Source organism: Callorhinchus milii, unplaced genomic scaffold (assembly GCF_018977255.1).
Source record: "Callorhinchus milii isolate IMCB2004 unplaced genomic scaffold, IMCB_Cmil_1.0 Scaffold3, whole genome shotgun sequence".
In the NCBI taxonomy this organism is placed as follows: domain Eukaryota; kingdom Metazoa; phylum Chordata; class Chondrichthyes; order Chimaeriformes; family Callorhinchidae; genus Callorhinchus; species Callorhinchus milii.
The window spans coordinates 16,011,284-16,032,141 of record NW_024704744.1 but is presented as its reverse complement, the minus strand read 5'-3'; the positions used below and the strand labels follow the sequence as shown (position 1 = coordinate 16,032,141).

At 44.6% G+C, this 20,858-nt stretch overlaps 2 protein-coding genes across 4 annotated transcripts in view; both read right to left on the bottom strand.

Annotated features, from left to right (window-relative positions):
* Positions 1–11,401, bottom strand: part of slc66a3 (solute carrier family 66 member 3) — a 29,988-nt gene extending 18,587 nt beyond the window's left edge. For both annotated transcript variants that reach the window (XM_007897083.2, XM_042333540.1), the window contains exons 1-3: positions 11,119–11,401; positions 1,872–1,954; positions 1,191–1,260 (exon numbers count right to left, since the gene is read on the bottom strand). In XM_007897083.2, the coding sequence (XP_007895274.1) occupies positions 1,191–1,260; positions 1,872–1,954; positions 11,119–11,264 (299 nt within the window). In that variant the 5' untranslated portion in view covers positions 11,265–11,401. The remainder of the gene's footprint in view (positions 1–1,190; positions 1,261–1,871; positions 1,955–11,118) is intronic.
* A 6,778-nt stretch (positions 11,402–18,179) lies between these two features.
* The window catches only part of cunh2orf50 (chromosome unknown C2orf50 homolog), a 42,016-nt gene continuing 39,337 nt past the window's right edge, over positions 18,180–20,858 (bottom strand). For both annotated transcript variants that reach the window (XM_007897085.2, XM_007897084.2), the window contains 2 exons: positions 19,705–19,876; positions 18,180–18,599 (listed from right to left, as the gene is read on the bottom strand). In XM_007897085.2, the coding sequence (XP_007895276.1) occupies positions 18,535–18,599; positions 19,705–19,876 (237 nt within the window). In that variant the 3' untranslated portion in view covers positions 18,180–18,534. The remainder of the gene's footprint in view (positions 18,600–19,704; positions 19,877–20,858) is intronic.

The following is a 20,858-nucleotide window of genomic DNA, read 5'->3' as shown; positions in this document are numbered from 1 at the left end:
GCATTCGCCTCGCAAGCAAGAGACCTGGGTTTGATTCCCAGCAAGGCGAAATGTTGTGTAAGTTTCCTTACTCCACATGCCTCTGTATACCTGGCAGACATTCCTATTGTATTACAATTTCACAAGTGAGATAATGGTGGCAGAGCATTGAGTGGAGGATGGGTGGATTGTGAGGCAACTTCTTATGTCAACATCCTCTTCCTTCTCAGATAACTCGATTGAAAGAACAAGTGAGGTCACGATTTCCCGTAAAAGGTTGCAAAGCCACAGTAGATTGACAGCTGGGGAGAAGAGGTTCACATATTCCAAAGTAGTACAAGGAGTTCTTTATGATATGATCAGCTTCTCTTTCAACAATGCAACGTTGGCTCTCATTGAATTTCTAGCTTCTACATATGGGAGGGCTTGGGGGAGAAGGGATTGAGGGGGAAAGGGATGGGTGAGTGGGGGGGTTCTCACGAGGGCACATGTACTCGTGCCAGGGTTCAAATTTGTTTGTGGGGTACTTGTGTGTGTGTGTGTGTGTGTGTGTGTGTGTGTGTGTGTCTATGTCTGGGGAAGAGGGAAACCACACATTAGTTCATGTTCACAGCTCCCAGTTCCAACCCAACACTGAAAGATTGAGTTGGAGGTTGGTAGCCTTTCTGAAAATCTATTTTAAAATAAGGTGCTCCCACCTTCCACACAGTGAAAGAAGAACAGCACATAAAAGTTTTTAAAAAGCAATAGATCAGAAAATAATAAAGTTAACATCAAAAGCGTCGAGAGAAATAGGGAAAAAAAGAGAAAGGTAGGGAGGGGTACATTTATTTTAGTTAATGCTACATTTAATAACTCTGATCTGTTTAGTGTAATTAAATTGTATACTGTATTGTAACACTAATCTGACTTTAATCTATACACTATTTATTTGTCTCTGTAAATCATACAGTGACATTTGGGTTAAATTGGTTTACAAATAAATGTGAATGCGAAGGTTATTAAAATGGCAGGACATTGAGAGCTTGTCAGAATTAGAATCTTGAGATTGCAGGTCAATGTGCATCGGAAAAGGAACTTGCTGGGATTTTCCCAAATCTGAGGATACATGTGCCACGTTACTATGTAGCAGAACTGCAGCCAACCAGAAAGATCAAAACTAATCATTACTTGTTCAGCACCACACTTAAAGAACGACTTGCCAAGGATACAGTATTGCATACGGTAAAGCTGTTCCAATGTTCCCATTGAAGAAAAGAACGAACATTAAGAGAATAGCATCTGCAAAAAGAAAGCACAGCAACACTAGTAACAAAAACAGTGTAAGTTTGGTCTCCTTCCCAGAATCTAATAGGATCTCTAATTCGTCGTTGTTTAAAATGTTGATTCCCATGAAATCTTACATACCAGAGGACCTACAAAATCTTACACCACAGAAAACAATTTGTTTTGTTTATTTAATTAGAGTATTGTTTTTCTGCCACTAAACCTTCAGAATGTATTGACAAAACTCCTAAACTGATCACACAATTGATACAATTACATAGAATCTACTGCATCAATACAGACTATTTGGCCTAACAAGTCCATGCCAGTGATTATAATCCATGTGAGCCCCCATCCATCCTAATCCTCCCTCAATAGCCCTCTTTCTCCCTCATGTATGTATCAAGTTTTGCCTTAAATGTACAGATGCTTTCTGCTTCACAGCTTTTGGCAGTGAGTTCCACTTCTCACCACTCTCTAAGTAAAGAATAACAAATATATCTTTTAATCTGATCACTGTCAGTTATAATGTTATCAGTCATTTAAATTTTCATGCGTAGAGATCAATATACAATAGCGTCTTTCACTTGTCAGTCACTCTGATACTTTGCTGAATGATTGATTACCTTGTGCAATTAGGATCGGGTACTCCAAGTATGTTACAGGTGGATATTCGTAGTATGTCTGGTAAGTCAGGAACACAAGAAACCTGAAATTACAGTAAAACAATTGCTTATAACTAAATCAATATGGGCCACTGAAATATTACATTTAAAGTCTCATCAGTACAGAGGTAGACCAAAAGCTTGCTGTAATATTTCAATGTAGGGTAATGTCTCGGAGTGCTTTACAGGACAGGGTTAGATCCTGAGCAAGCAAGAGGGGTGATGGTCAGAGGGCAATTTGAAGAGGTAGCTTTGAGGCAGAAATTAAAGACAAAGAGAGGGGGTGAGATAGAGTGAAACACACATACTCTGTTTAATGATTTAAACATATCGAGCACCGTCTCCAATAAATTTGCCTGCAAACTTGTTAAGTCCTGGTTCAAAGACAGCAAAGTATGGATCCACAGACCCAAATTGTATTTTTGAAAGAAAATTAATGAGTTCCCGAACATGATTTTCAAAAATATATATTCTGTGTGGGACAAAAATATTGTATTCCTAGTCAATTAGAAAGAAAAAAAATCATCTCTTCCCCCAACATTGTTAACTAGCACACTTGCGACTTAAACATTGACAGAAAAGAAATTTGATGTTTCTATTTCACTAAAGTCTCTTCACAAGATCACAAGAGAGATTGAGATGAAGGAGGCCTTCGGCTTATCTGATCTGTTCCTTCCACAATACTATCGTTCACCCATCAATAATAATAATAATCTTTGCATTTGATATAGCGCTTTTCACGTCGGGAGGACGTCCCACAGCGCTTCACAGAATATACTGTAAAGTGAATTGACTGTATATTTGTGGGCGAACGCGGCAGCCAATTGCGCACAGCAATGTCCCACAAACAGTCGTAGATTGAAAATGACCAATTTATTATTGTTTTTGGGTTTTGGAGGGATTATTATTAGGCTCTGTGTGGAGTAAGGAAACTTGCCCAAGGTTTCGCGCTGCCTGGAATTGAACTCAGGTCTCTCGCTTGCAAAGCGAGTGCTCTAACCACTGAGCTACAGGACTCCACAAACAGGAAGCTACTTTTTAAATGAGTCCAGTGGCTTGACCTCAAATAAAACTCCACCTCGGTCAATCAGTTGGGCCACACCACAAGTGTCATATCTGGTTTCAAATCCAACCCAAAGTGTGGAATTTAGTTTGATCATTTTCAACCCAGTCCCTAATCAGCAGAAACTGCCCATAATTGACTACAGCTTCTCGGACGCTTAAATTGTCACAAATAACTGTTGTTTTGTCACTTGTTTATATAATTATTCATTATAAGCAATGGAAAGAACACCATTTACAGTGAACCGCATGTGACAGACCCTTCCCAAGTGCAATTTCAGGCTGGCAATAAAAAAATAAGAAAAGGGTGGTAGTGAAAACTACGCACTGGTGCAGTAAAACGATGCGCTAACTTAATTTGTGCTTAAATGAATTAGTAAGTTATACTCGGCATCTTACTACATAACATCTGACCATTTCCACACTGACATCCTCACCTCTATGAACACATTTTCCTTTCACAACAACAACAAAATTACATTTGTATAGCGCCTTTCAGGTCGAGAGGACGTCCCAAGGAGCTGGACAGAGTGAACGGGAAGGTAGGGGGTTAGGAGGTCGGAGAGGGAGGGGAGAGCAAGACCATAGAGGGCTTTGAAGGTGACGATTAGGATCTTGAACGGTATCCTCTGTGATGGAAAACCAGTGGAGTTGGGCAAGGATGGGGGTGATAGGGTCACGGAGCCCAGTGCGGGAGAGGACACGGGCTGCAGAGTTCTGGATGATCTGCAGCCTGTGGAGGGAGGAGTTGGGGAGGCCGACAAGCAATGAGTTTGCATAGTCGAGCCTCGATGTAATGAAGGCGTGTATGAAGGTTTTGGCGGCCTGCGGTGTGAGACAGTGGCGGAGCCGGTCAATGTTGCGGAGGTGGGGGAAGGCAGAGTGGGTCATGATGCAGATGTGGGATAGAAAGGATAGTTGAGAGTCAAACAAGACCCCAAGGTTCGGGACTGGCTTAGTAAGGTGGGGTGTGCAACCATGGATGGTGATACTGTCAGCGCCTGAGGTGAGGAGGCGCTGACGGGAGCCAATCAGGAGAGCCTCGGACTTGTTGACGTGACACAAAACGCAATGCCTGTTCAACCCCATGATTGGATGTTTTCAGGTCCCTGTTATATCTGGGTAAGGGTTCAGTCCCTAATTCTACAGGGTGTCCACAAAGTCATGTTACCCCCATGTCTTTTTTTCTACAGTCCAATAATACAATAGAATACAAAATTACATTTGTATAGTGCCTTTCACGTCAGGAGGACGTCCCAAGGCGCTGGACAGTCAGGGATTTGGGCCTGAACTGGGGGTTGGGATCGGGGTGGGAGGAGGGTAGGCGACGGCTCGGTCGAAGAGGAGGGCTTTGAAACATGTGGAAGAATTATGATAATTGTATTATCATAATGGAAGAATTATGATAATTGTAGAAGTACTTAATTGTTATTCAGTACAAGTTTTTAACTGTATTCAGACATCCAGAGGATCAGTGTGAACACCAACGTTTTCATGGCAGATAATAATCCGTCATCATGTTCAGTGTGATATTTCTGTAACTTGATGGAGTGACAAGGCAAAATGTGTCCCTGACAGCTTGTTCCAGCAACTCCCTAGTCTCAGATCGCTGTTTGTAACAGGACATAAGAGGACTTTGTAGACACCTGTACAATGGACACCTTCTCTCAGCTCCACTTTGATTAGGTCAATGCTGTGGGCAAACCCGATTCCTGAAATTTATTGTAGGAAATGATTAATGTAGGAACTGAATTAATATTTTAGGACTATGGATCAAATCTTAAGCATATAAAAATAGTCAATGAAGCTTACTGAATAGTGAATGGAGTTATTCATAACCCTCGGCTGGTTGAAGATGGATATTGTTAGGGAGTCAAATAAATTACTGGACTTGAATAAATTGCAGACCAACAAAACAAAAAACCTGCATTAATTCACTAGCTGTGATTTCTGACTAACCTAAAGAGATCAATTATTAACTTATTAACTGAAGAATCTGTCTAAATCAAATCATTACTCGATTGATTACTGTCAAGAGCAATGACTGAATTAAGGACTAATAGATATTTTGTCAACTAATGTAGTGGGGACAGAGTGATGGATTCGATTGTCTGAGCTAGTTGTAGCGGCACGAGGACTGTCCAAAATATATCACAGACTAGGGCAAGCTAGAGGTCAATTACTGGTTGACCTAAATACTGTAGAAAGACATTAATTCAGCAACGCCCAGATGATTAAGTATGTTGGTCTATGAATAAAATCTCTGTAACAAATTGCTATTGAACCAGACACTAAAACTATTAAATCCTGAATAATTTGGCTCCATGAATGAATCATCTAATCCATTTAGTCAATCGTTATCTGGATTAGGAATTACTGATTGGAACTTCCTCTCATCAGGCAGAAGCTTCACTGTTACTCTGTTGTCCTGGCTCAACATATACCTCTCAATGCCTTGTCCTCCACCATCCTTCCCAGACTCTTTATCCTCCTTGGGGTGGGGGGGGGGAGGTAAGCGGGGTTTCCTTGGAACTGAATTGGCTTCAGGGTGACATGCCTGGCGGTCTCCGTCGTCCGGTTCCTGAGCCAGGCAGGTCCGCAGTATTCCAGGGCGCTGCTGATGTCAGCACAGCCAGCCTGGCTCATCAGCAGAACCTGGAAGGGCAGACCAGTCACTGGGGTCAGGGAGTCATCCCACTCAACTCCCATTAACCCTGCAAGTTAAAGCCCTAACGGCTAGGGTGGTCCTAGCTGGACAAGCAGCAGGAAAGCTTCCCGGATAGCAATATCAATGGCAAACAATGCGGTTTTAGCTGGTTAGACTCCAGCAGTATACCCCGTCACATACTCTAGGGTCCCCAAGCCTTTGCTATTGCCAAACTGCGTCTAATATTTTCCGGAATTAGATAAGCAGGATGCGTCCCTCCAGGGAGAGAGTGCGCAGTCCATTCTAACAATCTACCTCTGGGATTTCCATGCGTAGGTGGGATACATGGAATTCCCAACCTGGTTTTGATACTCTGAAGCATGGTGATGGGTTTCCGCATGTGTCAGACACCCGGCTGACCAAAAATAAGCCTGCATTTTGAATGCTGCAGTATTTTCTTTATTTGGGGCCCAACTTCATTTCCCTAAAGTTTCTCTAAAAAGCAATACGTCTTTATACGAAGGATATCTTAGCTTCTTCCGTGGCTTATTCCCTAGTGATGCAACAATGCATTTGTTCTTCATCTTATTTTAAATATGCCTTGTTAAAATTAGAATTAGTGCAACAAAACACGACGGAGAATGAGACTGTAGTTCAGATATAAAAGAGCCTGAGCTCAAATTCCAGGCTCTCATCTTAATTGCATATCCCACTCCCCTCTGTTCCACCATCGGCAGCCGCTCTTTCAGACACTGCGCCCTGAAGCTTTGGAATTCTCTCCCCCAATCCCTCTGCTTTGCCCCCTCCTTTCTCTCTTCTAGATCATGACTGAACACCTTTCTCTTCGACCGTGCTTACGGTCACCTCCTCCCTCCCCCCCACTCGGTGTCAGGCTCCTCCACTGTCAAGCGCTCTGAGAAGCTGCCCTGCGTTAAGGTGCACTATATAAATGCAAGGTGGCGTTGTTGTTGTAATTGGGCACACTCTCAGTGGGGATAATTTGCCAGGTTCAGCTAGACCAGCGTATCCCATTTCCCTGGTCGAACAAGAGAATTGCACTCTTTCTTCCCCCCCTCACCCTCCCTGCCTCCCCTTTCTATAAAACAGTCACAGAACGACATTGAAAGCAACAAAACTACATGGAATTTCTTGCCCTCCCCTCCTTACAGTTTGTCATTTGCAGGAGTTGGGTGCTGTTCTATCTTAAATTTCTGACTGAGCATCTGTCCTTCACTAGGCAAAGCCGCAGCTTCGTGTGGATAGCTATCATATACACTTCTAAATTATTCATGAATTCATGGAAACTGTAAACCGGGTCCATATCAGTATAACATGCACTTTTTATAATACTTCGCCCACACAATACACAGTCAATTCACATTACAGGATATCCTCTGAAGCGCTTTGAGATATCTCGACAACAAATTACGCTTGTATAGCGTCTGCGGCCTTCACATCAGAAAGACGTTAGAAAAGACTCTATGCAAGGATTATTATTAGTATTATTAATAATTCCCACTGGTCCAAATATTGCATGTCCAGTTGGAAAAGTATCAGGCTGCAATGAGGCCTATCTATCTGTGCTATATTAAAATTTTCACATACACTTACTCATATTGCAGATAATCACTTTCCTAAAGTTTATTTCTCTGTAACATATCTAAGTCAGATTTGTTTTAATTGTGGGAAAAGCATTTAACACATATTCAGCAGGTATCTTCTCACGTACATTTAGTACTTCAACTTTTTATTGTGCATTTTATCCAGTGAAGCTTGTAGCAAACCTACCCCTCATACCATTACATTGATCAGCCAGTGTCACAAAGATAGGACACATAACTACTGAATTTCTCACAGGGTAAAGCGACATTTAGCAAAACGGTAGGTCCTGTGTACGTTTATAACCAGTTATTCAAGAGCTGGTCAATATACTATCAACTGATCCAGATTAGCACACAATTCTCTTAATTTGATATTTCCCAGTGAATGAGATAAATGTTAACTTATCAGCTGTAGTAATGTGACATGAGATGTTTGCTTTTCTGTGTGGTGGCGAGGAAGAGCATTATTATAATAATCCACTGTCATCAATAACTAGATTCCAACTAAATTCCAGCTAAACATGTATATTCCTAGTCAGAATATGGTGCTTGGTGCAACAATTAGGAGCCTTTAAAATGAAAACCTTCATATTTGCAAACACGAAGGCCGAGTTCTGTCTGGTAGGAAGATGTATTCACTTCCAGTGAAGACTGACTCCAGAACTAGTGACTGTATATTGGTAGTTGCACCCACAAAATATAGTCAATTCACGTTACAGTATATTTTGTGACATGATAAGGCAAGGATCAAATGCAAGGATTATTATTATTATTATCCCAGCTGACATTTGTGCTTCAGATAAGCTCCCTGGGTTTGAGAATGATAGATTTTAAAGTTGGGGAGGAGGGAAATTACAATAAGCAGAAAAAGATAAAGGAAAGATTAAAGTATACAGAACCAGTCTCCACAGACCAATGTGGTGTAACATTAAAAGATTAAAAAGCTCTAGAATTTCTTTACAAACACAACTACAGGAGTCCTGTAGCTCAGTGGTTAGAGCACTCGCTTTGCAAGCGAGAGACCTGAGTTCAATTCAATTCCAGGCCGGGCGAAACCTTGGGCAAGTTTCCTTACTCCACACCCCTAATAATAATCCCTCCAAAACTAAAAACAATAATAAATTGGTCATTTTCAATCTACGACTGTTTGTGGGACATTGCTGTGCGCAATTGGCTGATTGCGCACAGCAATGTCAAAAATGCAAGGATTATTATTATTATTATTTTCAGATATTATTTTAGTATTTTTTTGCTTTAAAGTACTTATTTTTGCTTAAAATTGGTCTGAGCTGTGCCTTGCTTCCCCATCAATGCCATATTGTTTTTGTGATTTTCCTTCTTAAAGCAAGTTCATAAAAAAAGCATCTCAAAGCCCAACTCAACACTTAGTCCACTGTTCATTCTGATCAAATAGAGCACTGGGTTCAGCATTGATACACCAACTCTCACGATGCCAAGACTGGAAATTGGTGCAAATTATGTACGACTCTGGTCAGGCGCAATTCAATTTTAAGACACATTTTTGAATGGAAAACAACACTTATTTTTAAAGTGACTGGTGTGTTCACCTACCACTGTACAGTCACTAACCACATTTTACCACAATAAGTCTCTGTAAAGCGCTTTGAAACATTTTAAAGTGCAAGGTTAAATTAAGGTGTAATATCAACACAAGGATTATTGTTAAAGATGCCAAACGGCATTTCTGTATCGTGAACTCTGGGCTTTGGCTTTCAAAGAGCTTCTCCCACAATGATCCTTTAATCTACCAAATATAAGTTTTAATTCTATTACATCATTAGAACCCACTAACATTTGCCATTACATTTAGAGCTTTTAGATTAAGTTATGATTGTGTTTTTTTTAAATATTTGCTTGCTGCAAATCTGTGGAAACCTTTCTCTCCCCAACTATTATTCTAACTGAAAGGTTCAGAAGGTATGGACACACTGTAAGATAAAAGGAACATGTTCATACAAGGAAATAAAGGAAAAGGAAATTGTCCAGAAACCTAACTGATAACCTGAGGTTTAACTTTCAGGCAAAAACATTTTGCATATTCGCTACCCTGCACAGTAAATACGGAAACTTTTATGGGGTTCAGCCAGGTTATCTGACATTCGTGGAAACCCATCAATCACCATGCTTATAATAATAATAAACCTTGCATTTGATACAGCGCCTTTAACCCTAACCCTAAATGCTTAAGAGTTGTCCAAACCAGGCTGGGAATTCCTTTCGTGAATCAGGAGTATTGGAATAATAATAATAATCCTTGCATTAAATATAGCGCTTTATCAGTCTTCGAGACGTCTCAAAACACTTCACAGAACATACTGTAAAGTAAATTAACTGTATATTTTGTGGGCGAAACGTACATAATGCAATGTACTTTTCCCTTCCAGTAATGATAGCATTCAGTGTTTTTTTTTAATATATTAAAAAAGTTGCCCAGTTGGCCCGTGCCCTGACTGGGCGAGTGCGACAGTTGTGGAAGGTTTATGTGCGGTCGGCCGGGCGGGCGGCTGACACACGAGGAAACCCGTCACCATTAGCTTAATAGCATCCAAACCTGACTGAGATTTCCATACATCCCACCTACGCGTGGGAATCCCAGAAATACCGCAGTCACTTCAAGCCACGGCGGTTTACGGGGTGTGGCTGTGCGCGATCGGCTGCCAGCGTTTCACCCACAAAATATACGGTCCCAGCACGTGACGGTAAATCCTGCAAAGCGCTTTGAGACGTCTCGAAGACGCAATAAGGCGCTCTATCAGATGTAAAGGATTACTATTATTATGATAGAGGTAAAGACGCTGCTGAGTTGAGCTGGGATCGACTGGGCTGGGAGCTGGGCTGGGAGTTGTTGGGAGCTGGGAGCTGGGAGTTGGGAGTTGTTGGGAGCTGGGAGTTGTTGGGAGCTGGGAGCTGGGAGTTGGGAGCTGGGAGTTGTTGGGAGCTGGGAGTTGGGAGTTGTTGGGAGCTGGGAGTTGGGAGCTGGGAGTTGTTGGGAGCTGGGAGTTGGGAGCTGGGACTTGTTGGGAGCTGGGAGTTGGGAGCTGGGAGTTGGGAGCTGGGAGTTGTTGGGAGTTGGGAGCTGGGAGTTGGGAGCTGGGAGTTGTTGGGAGCTGGGAGTTGGGAGCTGGGAGTTGGGAGCTGGGAGTTGTTGGGAGTTGGGAGTTGGGAGTTGTTGGGAGCTGGGAGTTGGGAGCTGGGAGTTGGGAGCTGGGAGTTGGGAGTTGTTGGGAGCTGGGAGTTGGGAGCTGGGAGTTGGGAGCTGGGAGTTGTTGGGAGCTGGGAGTTGGGAGCTGGGACTTGTTGGGAGCTGGGAGTTGGGAGCTGGGAGTTGGGAGCTGGGAGTTGGGAGCTGGGAGTTGTTGGGAGTTGGGAGCTGGGAGTTGGGAGCTGGGAGTTGGGAGCTGGGAGTTGGGAGCTGGGAGTTGTTGGGAGCTGGGAGTTGGGATCTGGGATCTGGGAGTTGGGAGTTGTTGGGAGTTGTTGGGAGTTGTTGGGAGTTGTTGGGAGTTGTTGGGAGTTGGGAGCTGGGAGTTGGGAGTTGTTGGGAGCTGGGAGTTGGGAGCTGGGAGTTGTTGGGAGCTGGGAGTTGGGAGCTGGGAGTTGGGAGCTGTTGGGAGTTGGGAGCTGGGAGTTGGGAGCTGCTGGGAGTTGGGAGTTGTTGGGAGTTGGGAGCTGGGAGTTGGGAGCTGGGAGTTGGGAGTTGTTGGGAGTTGGGAGCTGGGAGTTGGGAGCTGGGAGTTGTTGGGAGCTGGGAGTTGGGAGCTGGGAGTTGGGAGTTGTTGGGAGCTGGGAGTTGGGAGCTGGGAGTTGGGAGCTGGGAGTTGGGAGTTGTTGGGAGCTGCTGGGATCTGGGATCTGGGAGTCGGCTGCTGTCACTCACCCGATCAGCTCCAGTAAGAGGCTGCGGACGCTGACGCCGCGGGCGTTTTTGGCGGCGATGACGGTGAAAATCTGAGGGAATTTGAGGATCATAGAAACCACGAAAATACTGGAATTCAGGAAAACCAAAGCCGACTCCCGCTCCATAGCGGCCCTCAGCGCCCCCCCTCCCCCCGTGTGTGTGTGTGTGTGTGGCCTCTCCTCTCCTCTCCTCTCACTGTGTCACTGGGTTTCCGGGTCCGCCTTTTGCCATCAATATGGGCCGCTCTCGGCTCCCGTCCGGTCCCGCCCCGCGCCCCGCCCCCCGCCTCCCGCCCCCCCGCCCCGCGCCCCGCCTCCCGCGCCGCCCCCCCGCCCCCCGCCCCCCGCCCCCCCGCCCCCGCGCCCCGCCTCCCGCCTCCCGCCCCCCGCCCCGCCTCCCGCGCCGTTAGGGGAGGGGGAGTGTGTGGGGGGGGGAGGGGGAGTGTGTGTGTGGGGGGGAGGGGGAGTGTGTGGGGGGAGGGGAGTGTGTGGGGGGGGGGAGGGGGAGTGTGTGGGGGGGAGGGGGAGTGTGTGTGTGGGGGGGAGGGGGAGTGTGTGGGGGGAGGGGGAGTGTGGGGTGGGGGAGTGTGGGGTGGGGGGGAGTGTGTGGGTGGGGGAGTGTGGGTGGGGGGGGGGAGTGTATGGAGAGGGGGAGTGTGTGTGGGGGGAGGGGGAGTGTGGGGGGAGGGGGAGTGTGTGGGTGGGGGAGTGTGGGTGGGGGGGGAGTGGTGGGAGGGGGAGTGTGTGGGTGGGGGAGTGTGGTGGGGGGGAGTGGTGGAGGGGGAGTGTGTGGGTGGGGGTGTGTGGGTGGGGGGGAGTGGGGGAGGGGGAGTGTGTGTGGGTGGGGGGGGAGTGTATGGAGAGGGGGAGTGTGTGTGGGGGGAGGGGGAGTGTGTGTTAGGGGAGTGTGTGTGTGTGTGGGGGGAGGGGGAGTGTGTGTGGGGAGGGGGAGTGTGTGTGTGTGGGGGGGGGGAGTGTGTATTAGGGGAGGGGGAGTGTGTGTGTGTGTGGGGGGGGGAGTGTATGTGGTGGGAGGGGGAGTGTGTGGGGGGAGGGGGAGTGTGTGTTAGGGGAGGGGGAGTGTGTGTGGGGGGGGGAGTGTATGTGGTGGGAGGGGGAGTGTGTGGGGGGAGGGGGAGTGTGTGTTAGGGGGGGGGGAGTGTGTGGGGGAGGGGAGTGTGTGTTAGGGGAGGGGGAGTGTGTGGGGGGAGGGGGAGTGTGTGTGTGTGTGGGGGGAGGGGGAGTGTATGTGGAGGGGAAGGGGAAGGGGGAGGTGATATTTATTACTGTGTCCCAACATGTGACTTTCTTTTAATTAAAAAAAATCCTTGAAAAACCCGCCATATTTAAACCGGCGCAACTTGCGCGTCGGCCGTCGCCAGTTTACAGTCGTCACAATGTCAAACGCCGGTGACCCCCGATCCCCCTCCTCCCCCCCCCCACCACCCCGGCCCCACTTTGTGGTGCTGACGGGCTACCGGGGGAACCAGCGCTGCTGGTGGGGGCTCTGCAGACCTTTTTTCGCGCGCTCCCTCCCGCCCGCAGACGATTTGCACACTTGCTGAACGCAATCCGAAAATACGACGGTTTCTTTTCTCCCCGCTGGAATCTCCGCTCCCGAGTATAAATTGCGAGGACTCCCCCAAGTTATTCATTTTGGTTTAAAATTCTGGTTTATTTTGCTGTATAATAATAATAATAATAATAATCCTTGCATTTGATATAGCGCCTCATCACGTCTTCGAGGCGTTCTCAAAGCGCTTCACAGAATATACTGTAAAGTGAATTGACTGTATATTGTGTGAGCGAAACGTGTGTATAATACAGCACCATAGGTATAAGTGGGTTTTGTAACCTGTGTGACTAACTGAATGCTCGCCTTTCCCGAGTGTTGACAGGTGTGTTTAACAGGTTTTGGTAGAATGACACTTGCTACTTTACCAGGATCTTGATCTTTAGAGATCCTTAAAGTCAGTTCTTATCAATCTTCACGATAAACACCTGGATTGTTTGTGTGAAAGTCAGTTAGTATGCTGTGGTGGGCATAAATGCTTTTTATTTGAACTGCAACTTCTGCAACTGCACTCCCCACATCTGCAGTGTTTCTATACTACCAAATGCTCTTCCCCTCAACAGCCCAGCGAGTCCACTTAACTGAGTGCTTCTACGTAGAGCTCTGCAGAGTTTGAAGGTGTTGTGGGCTGGGTCTGTGGTGCTGAAGGGGAAAGCAACAACAACAACTCACATTTATACAGCACTCTTCTCATGGGGCAGTGTCTCGGAGCGCTTAAAGCACTGAAGGTGAAGCAGGTTCCAGGAGGACTCGATATGTTCATAATCCTGGAGCTCTGATTGCCTGGTGGCAGGAAGAGATTCCTTACCTCTGCCAATGTCTCGAGTAGACTTTGATGGCTCAGCAAAGGAAAATGGCGGTAGTGGTGGTGGAATCATCCTCAGTCTCTGAGCTGCCCTTGACCCTCTCTGTTGGAGGAGCGGTGAATGGGTGGTGCTATCTGGGTGGAACCTAGTAGTGACTATGAAACGGTCGCTAAAGAACAAACAAGTTTAGTGTCATTGCTGCAGATATCATTAGTAATGCCTACTGTATCACAGTGTGAGACAAAACCTTAATGGACAATGCACATGCGAGTCCTTTGTGTGTATTGATGAATCAATTATTACTGCACCCAGACTGAGACATACCCACTTTATATCATACCCTTCATGTGGGATAATATCCTGGAGCGCTTTAAAGAGATGGGGTCAGGCATCAAGCAGGGGACAGGTGGGGAGGGGGAGGTGACAAAGTGTTTTTTTTAAATCTGGCATCTGAGGTGTGGGCCAGAGACCGGGCATTACTGAGGTAAGTAAATTAAGTAGTTAATGCTAATTAGTCAAGGAGCAAATAAGAAATGCCATAAATTTTGGCTCCATGTTTTATAGCTGGGTGAGCTTGCCAGCAAATGGAGATAAGCTCCATCCACGTTGCTTATCAATCTGCCTGGTCAAATAATATTGTAATAGTCTTGGCAGAATGACAATAAAATCCTGCAAAACTCTCCAGTCATTGGTGCTGCTGCAGACATCACATCTGCTGCTGAGGAAACATCCAGAACAATGGTTGTAATCCTGTAAACTGGAATTCTGACAGAACAGACTTTACCAAGAACTGAGACTGGATAGAAACCACCAAAAAAATAGGATTATAATCTTTTTAAAATGACAAAAATAGCAATTTACATTTACACAGTGCCTTTCAAGTTGGGAGTGGCATCTCAAAACGCTTGATGCAGTTGACTATGCTCAGCTGCCTCTGGTCTCCTGTTATTCCCTCGTTTCAACTCGCCAAGCCAGTCAGGAACCCAGGTGTCTTGTTCGACCCTCAACTGTTTTTTCTTCCCCACATCCAAGCCATGACCCGCTCTGCCTTCCCTCACCTCCGTAACATCGCCCGACTCCACCACAATCTCACCCTTCAAGCTGCTGAAAGTCTTGTTCATACCTTCATGATCTCCAGGCTCAACTATGCAAACGCTCTGCTTGTCGGCCTTCCCAACTCCTCCCTCCACAGGCTGCACATAATCCAAAACTCTGCAGTCCATGTCCTCTCCCGCACCAAACTCTGTGACCCCATCTCCCTCATTCTCGCCCGACTCTACTGGCTCCCTATCCTTCAGAGGATCCAGTTCAAAATCCTGGTCCTCACCTCCAAAGCCCTCAATGGTCTCGCCCCACCCTATCTCTGTGACCTCCTAACCCCCTACCAACCCGCCCGCTCCCTCCGCTCTGCCAGCTCTGGCCTGCTCCACGTCCCCCGACCCACCCGCCCCACCATTGGCGGGAGAGCCTTCAGCCACTCTGCCCCCAATCTTTGGAACTCCATCCCGCAATCACTCCGCCTCGCCCCCTCCTTAGCCTCCTTCAAGTCCTGCCTCAAGACCCTCCTCTTCGACCATGCAATTCATCACACACCCCTCCCCCCTCCCTTCTCCCCACTGACCCCAGCTCAGGTCTGAAATGCTGTACAGCGCCTTGGGACATCCTCCCGACGTGACAGGCGCTATACAAATAGAATCTTGTTGTTGTTGTTGTTCATCCTCTCCACTATCGGTGGCTGTGCTTCAGCCTCTACATCCCAAGACTCTGTAACGCTGCCTCGATCCCTCTGCCTTGCTTCCTCCTTCTCTAACATAGAGTCCTGTAGCAAAGTGGTTAGTGTGCTCGCCTCGCAAACGAGAGGACCCAGGTTTGAATCCTGGGCAGGGCAAAACCGTACTCCACACGCCTTTGTTTACTTATCAGTAAGTAGGAACCCGGCTGTTAGCTGATTGGCTATCTGCTTTTACCCAGCTTTTCCGGGGTAATACTCCCTTCAAAAATAAAAAATAATTAATAATTTGGTCACTCAAACCTCTACTGTTTGTGGGACACATTTCACGCACAAAATACACAGTCAATTCACTTTACAGTATATTCTGTGCAGTGCTTTGAGACGTCTCGAAGATATAAGACGCTATATCAAATGCAAGGATTATTAGTATTATTATTTTCAGATCGCACCTGAAAGACCTTCCTCTTCTACCATGTCTACAGTCACCTCCCTCTTCTCCCTGGCTTGACGTCATGCTCCACCACTGTTAAGCGTTCCTGGACACTACACGTGAGTATGAGTTGTTGTTGTTGACTAGAAGCATGAACTGGGGTGGGGCAGGGTGGGGGGAGAGTTCAGCTACAACACCCCTAACCTCTGGAACTCCCTCTACCCCTCCATTTCGCCTCATCACTATCTGTCTTTAAATCCCACTTTAAACTCTACCTCTTGAACTGTGCCTTTGGTCACCTCCCCCATCCCTTTGCTCAGCATACAAGCTCTTTTTTGTAAAGCACTCCAATATGTTATCCTATACAAAGGGTACTGTGTAAACATATGTTGTTGTAGGGAGGGCACGGGAGGAAAGGTGGCTGAAAGTGCAGTCAAAAATACAGGTAGATGCCCCTTGTAGTAAACATTTCCTTTTAAATACTTTTGTATTCGTGAGATTTTTTTTGATAAGATGTTTCATTTAAAAAGTCATCATATGAAGCTGTTAGAAACTGAACTCCATAAAATGCTCTTTATATTTGTATATTTGAAACAACAGCAAATTACATTTGCATAGAGGCTTTCACGTCGGGTGGACCTCCCAAGGCGCTGGGAAAATAAAATAACAACTTGTGTCTCAGAGTGTCAGACTGGTGTTCAGCCAGTTCATCAGTCACTATAAATCAAAATACCACATATATTTTCAATTTGTTCTTATGGTATACAGGATTTACAGCACAATAATGCCAACAACAATATTGAATGACCTGAAATAATCTACCTAGCATTAGTGGACCAGTAGTTCAATGTCAACGAAAGCTGTTCTTTCACCTGTGGAGTCTGGCACAGACAGATCGAGGTTAATGACTCCTTTCTCTCTCAGATAACTGCTGCTCTGAAATGAAATTAATTTGGCAGTCTGAATGCAGGTCTAAGAGTAAGGGAATCCTGAGCAGAAGCAATGCCCATTAGAATAGTATAATAGAATAATGATTGAATGTGAAGTAGTGGTCATTAATACTGGTGTAGTGAAACTGATATTTGGATAGATCGCTAATGTAAGCGAACACTGCATTGTGTTTGATCAGTTCTATATCCAAGTGTTGAATGCTGTTTTAGGGTGCAATAAAAACACTCTCCCTAACCCATTCACTCAGTACACAAAAGAGAAGCCATTTTGTGAAGATACTTTTTTCTTGACCATTCAATATGTGGGAACATGATATTTACTCAATTGCAGTTCTCGACCGTGCCAGCTCATTGTTTTCCGTCTCTCTTTCAGGTGAAATGTTAGCCTAGCTGTGTTGGTAGCAACTTTGATTCAGAAGGTTATGGGTGCAAGCCCTCAAGTTTTAATGTCATAGACTGCCATTCCAGTGTTAGGGGAGCACTGCAATGTTGGAGTATTGTCCTTTATATGATATGTTAAACTGAAGTTTTGTTCAGCCTGTTCAGATGAACATTAAAAACCCTATGCCATTATTCAAAAGAGAAGGGAGTTTCTCTTGGGTGTCATGCCTAACAATCCGCAGGATAAAATATATTGGTCATTCACTTCATGACGTTATTGTGTCCCACTACCAATAGGCTGCCATGTTTGCTTAGAAATGGCAGTCACTACACTGCGGAAAAACTCTGTGAAGCTCTTTGAGACATTTCAACATGTTAAACAGCTATACCAAATGCAAGGATTGTTATATTCTAACATGCACTTCCATTTTACATTCTGAAAACATTGCAAATTAAGTCGACCTGAAATGCATTTTATAATTTCATAACTGTTAGTCAATGAAGCTTTTGTGTCTAAATTATATTCCATTTTTTTCTTCTTTTCACTATCATAGCCCCTATATGATTGCCACCAACAACAATTATGTGTAGAACTGAGTGAGTACTTTAAAACCTGCTTGGAGGTAGTGGAAGAGAGGTTAAGTTGTATACAAATGGTGCTCATAATACAACAACAACAATCCTTGCATTTGATATAGCGCTTTTCACATCTTCTAGACATCTCAAAGTGCTTCACAAAATATGCTGTAAAGTGAATTGACCATATATTTGTGGGCGAACACGGCAGCCAATTGCGCACAACAGTGTCCCACAAACAGTCGTGGATTGAAAATTACCAATTTATTATTGTTTTGTTTTTGGAGGGATTATTATTAGGAGTGTGGAGTAAGGAAACTTGCCCAAGGTTTCGCCCTGACCTGCCTGGAATTGAACCCAGGTCTCTCGCTTGCAAGGCGAGTGCTCTAACCACTGAGCTACAGGACTCCACAATAATCCTTGCATTTGATATTAGTACCTTATCACATCATTGAGACATCTCAAAGTGCTTCACAGGATGTACTGTAAAGTTGTGTGATTATGTGTATTTTATGGGCGAACAAGGCAGCAAATTTGCACACAACAATGTCTCACAAACAGCCTTGGAGTAAGTGACCAATTTTATTTGGGGGATACTTCAAAAAGCTTCAAATAGTGCCATTGGATTTCTAACATCCACATGGACAGGCAAAAAGTCCTGGTTTAACATCTTATCTGAAGGATGCATTTTGATAATGCGGCACAAACTCTACACTGCATTGGTGTGTCAGCATAGAATACACTGACATTCTCACATTACTGTATTTCTCCATCACAAATAAATCCCAACATGGGGTTGGAACCACAAACTTCTGACTTACAGGTGAGCATGCTATCAACTGAGCCAGGCTGACATATATGCTACCTGTCCATATCCACATCACCTGATACACAATCATGTCTAGGTCTTAGAGAGGGAAATGGTTGCTTCATTACAGTAGAGAAAACCTATTGGATATTCCTCCAGGTTTGTGATCTTCTTTGTGAACTTCTGGCCCCCATTCTCCATGCTCCTAGCAAGGAGAAATATTTTAGAACTTGTAGCAACAACAACAACAAATTACACTTGTACAGCGCCTTTCACATCGGAAAGACGTCCCAGGGCGCAAAATTTGGAGATCCCTTCCCCAAGTAATTGAAATTATCTTCCTCTAGGTCCCTCAACCACCCTCATTTTTGTTGAATTAATCTTTTTAAAAATTGCATGGTTGTCACTGGCGTGGCTTTTAATAGATTTTTTGTTTAATGTGTAATCTGTCCTTGATCAGCTGAAGAGGGTGAAACTGCACTTTTTCCAATCAGAATAACGTTTAAATTGATTGTGACGATTAGGTCTGGCCAAGGCTTTGGGATCAACTGAGTCAACATGAAATGTGTCAATGATTGTTGGTTGTAATTATTAGCTGACTGATTGAATATGCTTACAAAGATACCACTTCCACGAGGTTGTGTTGAAAATATTTGTATTTTTATACATGAGAATACTTTCATTTCAGACCAAATACCAGTCAATCAATTTGGCATCAATTTTATCCTGCAATACCTTTGCATAATCACTTGCAGACATAAGTTAGTGGTTCACGATATCATCACCATACTTGGTAGTAAGCCCTCACAATTTACACACAAAGTGTTTGTGTAAAAATACATCTCTCCTGTACATGCGATCTACCAATGGAGATAAAAAGGTAAAAGGCAAATGTGACAGAGAAATGTGTTTTTCGCTTTCAGACTTTGATTGATCAGTTCTAAATCTGTTTTTACTTCATATAATCAATCTGTTACTGCTGTTTCATGACAAAATATCTTATCAACATACTTTCTGATCGGACCATTCATCAGGGACTGTAAAAAAGATAAATTGTTCAATTAGAGGCAAAACAGCTTTCAATTGCTGGCGTTTCAGATTTCTTCGTGATAGTCAGTTGTAGCTGGTTCAGTATCTTGAATGTGAATCTGTTTCATCCCAGTGTGAATCAGGAAAGTATCCACATGCTAATATGGGGGCTCTGGCTCTACAACTAAGTTCCTACCTATTTGTTCATGTTCAATGCAATCAACACAAGTACATCCCTGAACATGCTCCAATCGGGGTTATTTAATACATAACAAGCTCACTGTCGAGCCTTTTTTTTCGATTTCCACTTTGAAACTTGAAATCCATCCGTATAAGTGCTTGCCCAAGATGAGTGTCTATCCTGCTGCCAAATGTCTGGTTCGTGCTGTTTGGAACTTTGTCAGAGAATACCGGGACATACTCGGGAAGTGGCTTCTGTACTTTAGGTCTTCCCTGGAAAACACAATGCTTAAATCCTTAAACACAATACTGATCATATAGGCAAAAATAAATAACTGTGTGTGTAGAAGTCACATTAATAAAGAAAACGTGAAATTTACTTCAATGTTTTATTTTTTAAAAGGGTTTATTTGTCAGAGTATTCCAGATAAAAAGGTTTATTTCTCACATTACTGTATTTCTCCATCACAAATAAAGGACATGAGAATCAATAAGACTGGCATATCCTGCTATTCTGAAAGTAAACAAAGCACTCAGCTTCTTGTACTATTCAATGATAATTTGCACTTATACATTACCTTTTGCAAAGGGAGAACGTCTCAAAGCACTTTACAAAGTCTGAGTGGGAGCCCGAGCTGGGATAGAGATAGGAGAGGTGCGTGGAAGTGGTTGAAGGCACAGACAAAGAGAGAGATTCAGTAGCTCAGTGGTTAGAGCACTCGCCTCGCAAGCGAGAGACCTAAGTTCAATTCCCAGCAGGGCAAAACCTTGGGCAAGTTTGCTCACTCCACACGCCCGATAATAATCCCTCAAGAAAAAAAATCAATACTAAATTGGTCACTTCAATCCATGACTGTTTGTGGGACATTTCTGTGCGCAATTGGCTGCCACGTTTCACCCACGAGTATACAGTCAATTCACTTTACAGTATATTCTGTGACGCTCTTTGAGATGTCTAGAAGATATGAAAAGTGCTATATCAAATGCAAGGATTATTATTATAGATTAGATGTGTTTTGAAAGTTGAGAGTTGGAGGGGATCTGTGAAGAGAGATGCAGAGGGTTGAGCAAAGTGGCTGAAAGCTTGCTCGCCAACAGTAGGGAAGACTGGGTGGGAGTCATGAAGCAGACCAGAGTTAAGGAAGTAGAGGAAATGGCAGATAGAGTAGTCACACAGGATTGCAAAAGTAGACTGATGAAGCCCTTTGAGGCATTTGAAGGTAAGGAATGAGGATCTTTGCTGAGGAATAGGGAG